At 44.6% G+C, this 13,552-nt stretch overlaps 1 protein-coding gene across 1 annotated transcript in view; it reads left to right on the plus strand.

Moving 5' to 3' along the window:
- Positions 1-13,234, plus strand: part of vsnl1a (visinin-like 1a) — a 34,740-nt gene extending 21,506 nt beyond the window's left edge. Inside the window, exons 3-4 of the mRNA XM_086264348.1 lie at positions 9,111-9,326; positions 11,179-13,234. Coding sequence (XP_086120474.1) covers positions 9,111-9,326; positions 11,179-11,376 — 414 coding nt within the window. The 3' untranslated portion in view covers positions 11,377-13,234. The remainder of the gene's footprint in view (positions 1-9,110; positions 9,327-11,178) is intronic.
- The last annotated feature ends 318 nt before the right edge of the window (positions 13,235-13,552 follow it).

A 13,552-nucleotide genomic window follows, 5' to 3' on the forward strand; every position in this document is an offset into this window, starting at 1 on the left:
TGTAGTGGAGCGCGTGTGATGTCCGTACGCTTTTGAAATATCAGAACTGCGCACATGCACTCAGGGGCTCTTCATTAGATACTCTTGGCTGGTACCAGGTTGGAAGCTCGTTTGTCTTCATTTTATATGGCACAGATTTAACAAGGTGCTGGAAACATTCCTTCGAGATCTTGGTCCATATTGAAATGACAGGATCACACTGTTGCTGCAGATTTGTTTGGTGCATGTGATGCAAATCTTCCGTTCCATCACATCCAACAACGGTGCTCTGCTGGATTGAGATCTGGTGACTGTGGAGGCCATTTGAACGAACTACAGTGAAGTACAGCGTCATGTTCAAGAAAGTGGAATGATCTCCTGGAAGCAGCCATCGGAAGATGTGGTCGTAAAGGGATGAACACGATCCGCAGCAATACTCAGGTAGGCTGTGGTGTTGAAATGATCCTCAGCTGGTACTGTGGGCCCAAAGTGTGCAAGGAAAATATCTCAACACTGTTACGCTACCTGCAGCAGCCTGCACCATTAATACAAGACAGGATGGACCCATGAAACGGCTTCATGTTGTTAAAATTCTGGCCTATGGGCAAGAGATGTTTGCAAAGGTGCTACCTTGTACCTCCATCTCAATACTCACCACGAGGATGGTGTGATGCATCACGGAGGATGCCTCGCCGCTCTTCCATGACTCCCAAAGTTGAGTCACGAGAGGTGGGAAGTTGTCATGCTCTGGGATTTTAGACCTGTGGTTTCTTATGAGGGCCGTGAGATTGTTACTGACCTGCAATCGTACTGTTGTAATGTTTACATCCACAGCAAGTGAAAAATACCAAGCGATACAACAAAGAGTCAGTTTGTTAGAAGTATAAGGGGCGATCGTGGCTCAAGAGTTTGAACTTGTAATCGGAAGGTTGCCGGTTCGAGCCCCGGCTTGGACAGTCTCGGTCGTTGTGTCCTTGGGCGAGACACTTCACCCGTTGCCTACTGGTGGTGGTCAGAGGGCCCGGTGGCGCCAGTGTCCGGCAGCCTCGCCTCTGTCAGTGCGCCCCAGGGTGGCTGTGGCTACAATGTAGCTGCCATCACCATCACCAATGGGTGGATGACTGGATGTGTAAAGCGCTATACAAATACAGGCCTTTTACCATTTATAAGGTTTGACATGTTGTGCAATCAGAGATGCTCTTCTGCATACCTCGGTTTGAGTTACTGTTGCCTGTTTCCCTCTGACCACTGACATCAACAAGGCATTTTTGCTGGACGTGTTGTCTTTGTTTTTTTCTGCCGGACAGACTAGTTACCCTCCGAGCAAACTCAGAGAGCAGGCAGGACGCCCGTACCTGTGAGAAGTGGATCGAGAGAGGAGAAGGTTGCTGCTGTTCATGTAATTGCGACACCACAGCACGCAACACATCAAATCAGAGCACTACTGATTACTTAAAATTAGAGCAGTCAGCTGGCAGCACTTCAGTGCGTGTAAGGCAGGTGCTCCTAAAGTAGGTTACAGACGTGTAGCCTCCAGAGTGCAGCTAGCTGTACGTTGGCATGCACCTCAGGGTGAGAACGAGCACACGTCAAAATTACATCCCTGACTTTTATAAATAGGCTCATACGGGGGAGATGATAGAAGCCATTAAGACATCGTGTGGGTGTGTTAGCCCTCTCTAAGTCAGATGGAAACAACACCGTGGCAGCAGAGGCGACAGAGCCGTGAACGTGCAGAGTCAGGACCGGGCTTTTCCATGTGTGCACGCACGCACAGACTCAAACATGACTGAGCAGTCATGAATAATGAATTCATGCTCGAGGAGGAAGAAGCCCAGGATGTTTGATGAGTCGTGTAAAATGAGTAAAATGAAAGCACAATGCAAGTAATGAAGCGTGCTGCAGACATCCAGAGAGAACTCAGAGGAGGTCGTGTGTTGTTGTTGTGTTGTTGGGGTTTTTCCCCGTTGTGTGGTATTTCCTCACCGCCTCAAGTCCGGCCTTAAGAACAGGAACTTCTATGTGTCAATTAGCCAATTTTCATCACAAAATACAGAAATCACATGCGGGGTCCCCCAGGGCTCCGTCCTAGGGCCCCTCTTATTTAGCATTTACATGCTCCCGTTAAGCCAGATTATAACCACCAATAATATTAACTACCACAATTATGCAGACGATACTTAACTTTATATCTCAATGTCACCAGGTGATGTTGAACCTATCCAAATTAATAACTGGATGTCTCATAAGTTCCTTCAACTGAACAATAACAAAACTGAAGTACTTCTCTTTGGATCCAAAAAAGAGCGATTAAATATCAGTAATCAGCTCAAGCTGGTCCAACTAGAAACTACCGACCAGGCCAGAACTTTAGGTGTAATAATGGACTCAGACCTGAACCTCCAGGGCCACATCAAAGTTATAACAAAGTCAGCCTCCTATCACCTGAGGAACATTTCTAGGATTAAAGGACTGATGGCACAATTAGACCTAGAAAAACTCATCCATGCATTTATCTCCTTGATTACTGTAACAGTATCTTCACAGGTTTACCCAGAAAACCAATCAGACAACTGCAGCTCATCCAGAACGCTGCTGCTCGTGTTCTCACTAGAACCAAGAAAATAGAGCACATTACTCCAGTTCTAAAGCCATTACACTGGCTCCCTGTAGCTCACAGAATAGACCTTAAAGTGCTTTTATTAGTTTATAAATGCTTGAATGGGTTAGCGCCAGAGTACATTAGGGATCTGCTGTCATGGTACAAACCATCCAGATCAGTCGGGTGCTCCAGCTCTCGTTTACTGACCGTCCCCAGAACCAGAACTAAACCTGGAGAAGCAGCTTTTAGTTTCTATGCCCCTCACATCTGGAACTATCAGGAGACTGCAAAGCTGCAGAGACACTGAACTCTTTTAACTCTAAAATTAAAACTTACTTATTTAGACTTGCTTATGAGTAACTGATCCTATTATGGCTCTCTACCGGTTTGTTTTAATTTTTCATATAAATTATTGTCTTGATTATTGTTTTATTGTAAATGTTTTCTTGTATTTTACTTTTATAATGTTTCATGTTTTATTTTAATCATGTAAAGCACCTTGAATTGCCTTGTGCTGAAAGTGTGCTACACCAATAAAATTGCCTTGCCTCTCCCCCTCCCTGCCTCTCCCCCTCCCTGCCTCTCCCCCTCCCTCCCTCTCAAACGCTACATCTCTTTCTTCCCTCGCCTCCTTTCTTCTTCTCGCCCCGGCTAAGCAGGAGAAGCTCGATCGTGAGCTTTTGTTTAAAAGACGCCTTCAAAAAAGCACAAGCTGCTGTGGATTTATCTGCCAAGCTCTTAAAAGACCATTTTAGACTCACCACTGGCAAAGGGAAGATAAAACAGTCGTCCTTTTATTTCTGCCCTGTTGTTCTGCTTCGCTTTGAACTACGTCACACGGAGCAGAGGGTAGCCCTCAGGTCCACCTGCCAAAGCTGGCAGTGACTCACTCCTGCACCTCTTACTAGCTTTTCTGTGTCTGATGAGAGACACGGAGGAATAATGGTGGATAAGACCGGCTAATACACACACATATATGTATATCTGATATTTATGTATCAGAATGAAGAGTTTTAATCTGGATTATTGTTTAGGAATTTTGCTATGGAAGCAACATGATGCGTTTATTCATTCTTTCCTCGTTGCCAATAGCTGTTCTCCTCACTCGCTCCCTCGGGCATTAAATATGCTTCCACACCTCAACAGTGCCATCTGCTGTTGTGCTGTCATTTATGCTCCTAATGCAGAGTTGCTGCTGCCAGATGGGTGTTTTGTAACCACTGATAACCAGGGTTGGAGACAGGTTAGTGCCAAATTCCTCTCAATGCACAAGCAGCCCAGGAACGGGCTTTTCAGGCCGATTTCTGGACTGCAGCGGGACATCTCGCCAGCTTCTCAAAGCAGGCTTTCATATCGTTTGTATGTGGTGTCGTAACAGACACTGGTGGGACTGGTTTATGGCTCTGTGAAGTGGCTTCTCTTGCTCAAGGCCCAATATTTAGTCCTTATTTTAAAATCCTCCCCCTCTAATCAAAGCAAACTTGCTTACTTAATATCGTCATCTTAAAAAAACTGCACTCCTGGCTACTATGGTAACAGCACGTGTGGTTTAAGACGACAGCAAACACATGTTGTTTTACAGGTCAGCATAAAGTGACAGCAGGAGGGCGCAGAGCAGAGCGCTGACGTGTTTTCAGTAAGCTTTAGTACATTTCTCCCCGATGGTACCGTAGAGAAAAATCTAGTCCCTTCAAGTGGTGACGAGCTCATTTTTGGTTGTTAAACTGTGATTGCGTGCCATCGAGTGAACGTTTCGTTGTTGCCTGTTTGCTCTTTCTTCATTTTTACGTAACTGTTTCATAACTTATCAGATTGTTGGGGAACTGCAGTGGCGTTCTCTCTCGCTCCCCTCCCACCCCTTAAACATCCTTCCCGCATCCCTTCCTTGGCACCTTTCCTCTCCCCTCTCACTTAGCCTCCTCCTCCCTCTCCTCAACTCTTCCCGCGTCGTCCCGTAGGTCCACGTGCCTCCTCCCGTTCCTCCGGGGTTGGGGGATGATCTGAGGCAGAACCGTGCGGGGGAAGGAGGGAAGGAAGCCACTTTGCATTGATGCACAAAGCGTCCCGTGCATGCAAGCTGGCTCGCGCTGGCTGTCCCTGCCCTAAAGGGTGGCTTCTCTGAAAGGGCAGATAAGGACCTGGATCATGGGTGTAAGCTCTGTCGTTCTCCCTCTCACACTTTGTCTGCCTTGCTCCTTTTTTCCTTTCGTTCTTTTGAAATTCTTCTGTCTCTTCTCATCTCTGTGCCCGCTGACATCCTCCTCCCCCGCATATCTTTTCTCTTCTGAACTTCTCTAAACTTCCCACTGCAGTCTGATCGGCTTGCACTGCAGCAGAATTTACATGGGTGGGACCTCATTGTGGCTTTTATAACCTGAGCTAACACGGTCTAACCCTTACTCTCTGTGGTTTCATCCCTCATCTCCAAGTCACTGCAATCCATTTTCCCATTAGGATTCATGGCCTTGTCTCCTCCCCCAGTCTTAGTGCAGGATGGGGCAGCATCCTTGTTTCTGAGTGTGACGAGACTGTCTGCTGCACACATGGGCTTTGGCTTGCTGTAGTTGATCAGTATACAGACACGTGTATACATGCATGTATAGGTCCTGTAGCAGAGGCCTAGGAGTTTGAGGTTTCTGTGCATCTTAGCTGTTCCTCAAACTTCTGATGTTGTGCCTGGAACCTGCTGGAGTCACTGTTCCAGGTTCGGGGTTACAGGGCCTGATGCTCCTAATGGCACCGAGTATGTCTTTATTTTGTTGTTTGTCTGCTGGGATTCTCTCATCTATCGTTGTCAGTCACCACTGCGTGTGGTTGGTCGGCCAGCAGCTGCTTGTCTGTGTGGAACACTGGAAGCTCCTATGGGAGCTTGGAGACTTCATACGTGGCACAGATGTTCCTGTACGCTAGCACAGCCACTTGGTTGTGCCTCCCACTGTACACCATCCCAGCTTGCTTCTAACATCTCGCTGCTCTGTGCTGAGTCTCTGGGGCACTTTTGGGCAGTCTGCATGGGTGATACAGTCAGTGGACTCCTGCCTCTGTGGTGCTTAGAGGATGCTCTTGTGCTGCTGTGATCAGAGCTTCTGTGCTGTCCTGTAACCTACACAAACACCTAACGAATGTTTCTGGATGTGCAAACAAGCAACTATATGCTGCATAAGTCATGTCACTTTAGCATGTGAGAGTCAATGAGAGTCATTACACTTCCAGTTCATCTGCTGTGTATTCCAGTATCGTTACATTGGCTTTTAAACAACAGAACATTACATGTCTCAGTCCTCATTGGCCCGAAGCTATACAACCAAGGGACAGCCAGCGGCTCTGGGAACTAGCTGAAAACAGATTCAACAATGGTGCGAACACTGAAAAACACCTTGGACTGCACTTCATTTGGGAATAAAGCAGAAAATTTGTCATGCAGGGTTTGGTTTAAGTAGAGAGGCTATGTGAGGTTTCCATCAAAACATGTGCTGCTGGTGTGTGACGTAACAGGATGTCAGAGAGGGACAGAACCTGTGGTTGCCCCTCAAGAGTCCAGTGCTGGGAAGCGTCCTTAAATGCCCCTGTGTGCATGTGCTAATAACGAATAATGATTGACGGGTGCTCTCCTCTGGCTGCAGCCTTTGAAACTGATGAGTTCGGTCACCAAGCTGTCATCGGCTGCTATCCTTTTTAAAATATCACCGTTTAAACCAAAGCTGTGAAGGTTGTTGTGGTCAGCTTGTAGGGAGTTATCCTCTGACTCTGGAGTTATAGTCAGCTTTGCAGAGCTCTGTTGTGTGACTAAGTTCATTGTTACCTTGTCTGGGACACAATTTCACTCTTTCGCTTCAGGTGCACTGTATGGACACGAGTACTGGGCTACCTGCACACAACAGCTACAGGATCTGCTCAGCCCTGGAAATCCATGCTATGAAGCTTGAGGCGTACAGTTTTTGTGTTAGCGCCGGAGGAATAACCGCTGAATAACTCTGTAGTTACTCAGTCAGCAGAGAGTCTGGGTGTTTGATTTTATCGACCTGTGGAAACACAGGAATTCACAGAACAGGTGGTGTGACCCCACACTTCTGACCAGATACATTTTTCATCTAAATGAAGGCTCTGCTGTAAACTACGTGTCCAACACTGAACAGCAAACCTGCTGGTGAACATGGGGGAGCATGAGGCTTCTACACAAACCCGAGTCTAACACTGATGTTGGCCAGAACGGAGCTGGGTGACTTTAGCAATTCAAATAACTGCTAATGTTGCTTTAACTCCACTGGTTGTGAAAACCAGCCAGATTTAACTGCTGCCTGTTACCCATCTGCAGGCTTTTTTCAACACTTTGAAGTTACAGCTTCAACTGTTCACGCTTTTAATGCTTTTCACAGCTTAATCGATGCCATATCTTTGTCATTGATTCCCGCTCTGTGCTGTGCCGGGGTCTTGCTTGTGCTTTTTATGTGTGCAAGGCTGGTAAGGTCCAAGAACAAATCCATGCTGTCAAAGATTACTGCACAAGGAAATATCAGTCTTCTTTTGACGACAGCGTTTCTTTCTGAGTGAAATCTGATAGTGGAAATGTGACGTTCACTGAAAAGAAAAAGAAAAATTGTGTTTCAACTCAGCTGCTCATTGTGTAGTTCTGCAAATGTCAGTACAAGCAGGATGCCTTGACATTTCCAGATATATTAAATGGGGAAGGTACCCGCATGCCTGCTGTGGTTCCTGAATGTGAGCCTGTGAACACGCAGAGATTACACAAAGTTTAAGAGGGCCTGACTTTCTTCTTTTGCACAGACTCCTTTGCTCATATTTTACACGTTCACTCTGTGGCATGGCTGCGCCTGACCTTGAACGAGTTATGGTGAAATCAGGTGCAAAAGTAATAAAACAACATGGAATATCTTTCTCTTTGTTCCATTTGCTCGATGAAGATTGAAGCAGCCCGCCCAAGTCCTCAGGGAGCAGCTTCGCTCAAGCTAAGATTAACCATCGACCCAGACTTTTTACCAGGGAGGTCAAACGGAAGGTTATGTCTAATGAATGGCTCGGCTTCTCGCAGCCGCCCACAGGGTTCGTGCTGTACGGTAGATGACGAAGAGCTGAGCGGGGGCTTGGTGGCCTTCCACGCAGTTACAGCATTAATCTCTGCCCTTGTGTTCATATGCTGCTGGCGTGCAGTAATGATATGGATTGCTTCGACTGTCAACACACTTTTTGTGCTTCAAGTACTTTACTGGGGGTAAAACCCAGTGGATCCTGTGCCTTTACTGAACTGTCGAGAGCAGAGATGGGCTGTGTAATTAGGCATCAGTGGACAAAAACAGAGAAAAGCTGAGTGAAATAAAAACATCTGCAACATTCAACAAATGAAATTATGTTGCACATGGTTACACCTTCAACTGGTTTGTTTTTAGTTACATAATTCAGGTATTATCTACAGAACTGCCTTAAAGGTAGCATCTATGCTACAAATACACCTTCAGCCAATCAGAATGCTAATGTGGTCCTGCTGAGAAGGCCGATGATGATAATTATCGGCATTTTTCACTAGCAATCGGGCTAAAGTGCTAAATTAAAGTGAGTTAATCACTAAAGTAATTACAAAACATTGATTTAATTAGGTTTGATGAAATGACAAAAGTATGGGCTCTACCGCGCTTGCAGGTGAATATCATCACCCTCACGTTAGCAGCCGCATAGCCAACAGATGCACATGTATCAGACATCAGATCAGCATCAGCAGGAAGTCCGGCGAAACAAAGCTGTGAGGGAAAAGGTCATGTAACTTGGAACATTAAAGTCACACGTGTCAGGATAAAACAGCCGTGTGAATATCTCTTGGAGCTAAAGTGTAAAGTAGTTCTAGCTGCGACTTGTCTCAGAGATCCTGACGTTCATTACTCATTGGAAAGCCTGGGGTCACCTTCAGGGACTCGTGAACACGGTAAACCGGAGTTGCCTGTTTTGGAACTAGAATTTAAGAAAGACTGCAGGCTCTGGGCGTTTGGAAGCGACAGCTATCCAGGACATCTTTACAGTATGGATGGTTGCACATGAATACACAGCAACAGCCACGTGAGACTGAAAACCTCGACCAAGGCTGGGTCCACAAGGATATCGAGTCTTTTGTTAGTTCAGTTCATCCATCTCAGATTAGCTTCTGACGTTCAGCCAACACTTCTGCTAAATCTTTGTGCACATTTGTCCACAACTTTGAGTAATCCTACTGCCAAACAGACCACCTGGAACAATTACTGTCACTGGTGAATCTAATGAGAACAAAGCTACAGCCTACAAAAGTTGCAATAGGAAATCGAAGTTCATTTAGCCACCCAAGATAATCAGTGTTCACTGATTGCAAATGCTTTGCTTTCTCAGGAGACGTCATGTTTGTACATTATTTGGCCACTCGTGTGAAAAACACTAGAGGTTGTATTTCTGAAACATTATCTAAAGGCTCTTGTGCCCAATGACTTCAAATGACTGAATCATAGAAACATACCCGAGTACATACCCACCCCTTTCTCTTTCTTTGTAGTTCTTCCCTTATGGCGATGCGTCCAAGTTTGCCCAGCACGCCTTCAGGACCTTCGACAAGAACGGCGATGGCACAATCGACTTCAGAGAGTTCATCTGCGCACTGTCCATCACATCACGGGGCAGTTTCGAGCAGAAGCTTAACTGGGCTTTCAACATGTACGACCTGGATGGAGACGGCAAAATCACACGGGTGGAGATGCTGGAGATCATCGAGGTATAATGTGGTTAGAAACTTTCTGAAGGGGTTTGATTATTTTTACTTGGACAGCCTTATACTAGCTTTGTAACTTGCTGAGTCACCAGGACAACTATTTTTGTACTTTGGTTACTGAGCGCTGAGCTGAGGCTGTCGAGTCTGAGACAGGCTGTTCAAACAATTTGCAGCTAAAGACAAACGTCCTCATCTGTAATTCAGGCCACTCCTGCCCCTCGACCTGTTTGCACTGAGGCATCCATTAATTTATCATTCTTTCGTGATCCTTGTTTAAGGATCAATAAAATGCCATTTGGAGAAACATGGAATTGATGCCTCTTCATATTCAGCATTCAGTTCATTTTCATGCTTCCCAAAGGCATTTCCCACTGTTTCATGCAGGCAAACATTAGCAACAAAATCCACAGTGAAGTTGTTCTGAACGGTAACGTCACATCCGAAGACACCCGAAAACATTAGAACGTGACAGCTGAAGGAAAATATGCAGTGTTCGTTCTCCGCCTGCAGGCGATCTGAAACATATAGAATTTAATGTCTCTCTGACTACAAAAGACATAATTAAAAAGCTTTGTGTCAGCAGCAATAGAAGAGAGGCGGTGTTCATGCTTTTTCAGAGGAAACTTGCACAGATTTGTATTTCACCCTGTCGGTCGTGCGGGTGAACAACACTAACAACATCTGTAGTCGGCGCAGGTTGCAGATATTGTGTTGTCCTTGTTTTATTTGATCAGCATATCCAATTATACCGACAAATAGAACCTCCTAATAGACATTACAGCAAACTTTACTATCAAAGTCACCACTTTTAAGCAGCTTCATACTTCAGCATCCTTGATAGGTTTAGCTAAAGCACACGTGAAAGCTCTGCAGCCGACTGGCTATAACTGCAGTGGAGTTTCTCTCTTTGAAGAAGCTACTGGAAATGCTTAGTAGGAAACAACAGTAAAGAGCATGTTTGTCATAGTTGTTGTTGTCAGACTACACAATAAGTTACTGTGTAGAGTTTGTGATTACAGTATTTTTATCACGTAGATCGAACTCAGAAGCTTAAATTCCACGTAAAGGTACAGTAAGTAATTTATTGAGGGTATTTATAGAAAAATAAGAATATTGTAAATATACATCGATTAGTGATTAATTCTGTATTTTCATAAACTCATAATTAATCCATAGAGAATACGGAGGAGCAGACACAGTTTGTGGAACTTGCCATGTTGTCCCACCATCTTAAATAGAGGTGTTGGACTGTGGCTGGAGAGCCGCCACATGTGTGGTCCACTTATGATAGAAGTTGCTTTGAATTTTAAGATCACAAATAGCTCTTTCAAACTATAAATGTGCAACAGTTGAACATGTACATCTTTCACAGTCTCCCTCTTCCTCCTCACCTCAAGCCTCGCCTCTAACACACAAAACTGTCAATTTATTCCCAATATTGTCGCAATTACTTATTGTCAGCAGTTCAGACTTGCAGCCCTCACATCTCCAGACAGCTGACAACAAGCCAGCTAATATAAGCTAATATTATGCCAGCCAGTACCAGGAAAAACTATCCCAAAAATCTCACTTTCATATTGTGTGAGAATGATTATGTAAGTGTCCGAGCTCAACAATGTAAAGCATCTTTAACGTGTGCTAGCGTCTGCTAACAGCAGCTAATAGTATCTAACAGGCTAACAGCAGCTAACAGCAGCTAACAGCTAACACAAGTGCTAGTTTCACAACGTTTTAGAGCCTCCTCAGGACTAAATAGACAGGAACATATATTTAGAGTACAGATTTAGAGACTGGCAGCTGAAGGAAACTTTGCAGCGTGCTCTAAAAGTCTTCTGCCCTCTTCCTCCCCCTGCAGGCCATCTACAAGATGGTGGGCACGGTGATCATGATGAAGATGAACGAGGACGGCCTGACGCCCGAGCAGAGGGTGGACAAGATCTTCTCCAAGATGGATAAGAACAACGACGATCAGATCTCGCTGGAGGAGTTCAAAGAGGCGGCCAAGAGCGACCCGTCCATCGTATTACTGCTGCAGTGTGACCTCCAGAAATAGGCCGGAGGGCGAGCGGAGCGCTCCACCAGCCGCCACGGACTGCACAGAAAGAATTTCATGTTCCATTCAGTTTGCAGCTATTTCCACTGAAAAAAAATCTCTATATATGCTTGGACTACCTTTCAATGGATCTGCTTCTTGTGTTTGAAACACTCGTGTGCATGAGAATGTTATTTGCTATAAAAGATCTACACACAACATACAACTAGTGTGCAGGTGCGCACTCACAGTACAAACACACACACACACGCACACACAACTCTCGCTACATATAAACACCTCGCACAATTAATATATATAAATATATATATATAGATCTATAAATATGAATATATATTTAAATTATTTAAAGATCAACTGCCAAAATGTGAAGTGTGCAAAGTATTTTCCATACAGGTTCATTCTACTGGAGCTTGCGCATCAGTGATGTGCTACGTTGAATTTGCCGCTACTCTATTTATTGTTCCGAGTTTACTGGCGCTAGCTGTGTGTGTTTCATTATACCGAGTAACGTCAACCGAACCAAATTCCTATGATAATGTATCTGCCTCCAATAAGACACTCTATCCATCGTCTCAAGTACCAATAGCTCTAGAAGAGATGGACTTTGTCCAACTTTTCCTTCCGAAAACATGCTCGTGCTGTCGGTAAATACTGTAAATGTAGTTAATTTGCATGCCTTTAGGTTCTGCCTTAAAAAAAAGCTCCTCATTTTGCATCCTATGATCGATGACAGGAAGCCTTATCGGAGCAGCGCAATGACACTTTGGTGGTGGGAGAACCGGGAGAGATCATTTTTACTGACTAGGGAGGAAAAAGTTGACCGCAGTCAGTCCGTCGTATGGGATGTAGGTTTTTTGTGATTTGTCGAGACGTTTTCTTTTGACTGCTTTAAGTGTGGGAGCATGTTTCCTTGTAGATTAGGTGTGGTACATGTTGCTAAGAACTAAACCCCTGCTCCACGCGCACTGAAACACAACAATCCAGTCATCATACAAATTAACAGATGCTGAACATGGAGGATTTTTGAAATGAAGTGGAAGCACTGGAGCTAAACACTTCAGCAGGAGTTAGATTGTTCTATGTTACCATCGCATCCACTTCGTTCGCGTTCGCCCACGGGTTGCATATCATCACGATGGATTCAGAGGAGTTGTTTTCTTGTTTGTTTCTTAGGCTGTTGGAGTGTCTTGTTTGTCTTTTTCAGTGGAAGTAAATGAGTGCTAAAGCAGCAAAAGGAGCAGTGAATGACGTTTCATTACTACCAGAGGACGGCCCTTTCCGTAAAGCCGTGTGTTTAGTAGATCGGACGATTTTTGCCCCCCTCCTCAACCCCTCAAAGTCTTTCTCTCTAACCAGTCAGTCAGACTTTTTGTACTTTTTTACTCCTTTTCTCTCACAAATTGTACACGTACTGATGCATACCAAGTGTAGAGAAGTTCAGTGAAGCGCAGTGCCCTGCCCAAGAATGCTTTGGAAATCACCTGTTTGCCCATTTTCCAGCCTGCGTAAAACCACCGGTATTTTACGAGCTAGCGGAGGATAGAGGAGACGTGACGTGTCATAATATACACAGTACTGCAATAAAGATATATCATAGCAGTCCATCGTCATCTTACAGCAGTGTGACTTGTCCCCCTGTCGAGTTTCTAATCTGAACTTCTTTACATGAACATCTTTGGCCAGATAATGTTTCTAATTACAACTCTGTTATTATTCTTACTGCTATCAAGATACCAAATGTAAGCAATGGCAACCGTGTACGAGGATTCTTTTGTAGCATGTATTGTGTCCCTGACGACATGGCTGCACTACTCCCTGTGTTGTGGTTTAATCTAATAAAAGGAGTTCAATGGGCTGTTGTCTGCTCAGTTACTTAAAGGTCAATCATGGAGGCACGCTCGTGGTCCCCAACCTTCGGTCTCATGTGGCCCCTCATAGTTACCTATGCTGATGTCGTTGTTTAAGCTTAGAGCTAGCGAGACAAAAAGGTGTCACTGATACGATTGGACACATATTAGCATTAGCTGTTCTTCTGGCTAATACATTTATTTCTCAATTACCTTAAAGTAATAATTATTACAAACCCAATTTCAAATACACAATGCTAAGATTTTTTATTCTCAGTGGAACATAGAAAACATACCAAAGGTTTAAACTGAGACATTTTACTATT

This window comes from Aulonocara sp. 'chitande type north' Nkhata Bay, linkage group LG15, assembly GCF_057382095.1.
Source record: "Aulonocara sp. 'chitande type north' Nkhata Bay isolate Kocher_YH1m ecotype deep benthic linkage group LG15, A_spYH_male_GT1.1, whole genome shotgun sequence".
NCBI lineage: Eukaryota > Metazoa > Chordata > Actinopteri > Cichliformes > Cichlidae > Aulonocara > Aulonocara sp. 'chitande type north' Nkhata Bay.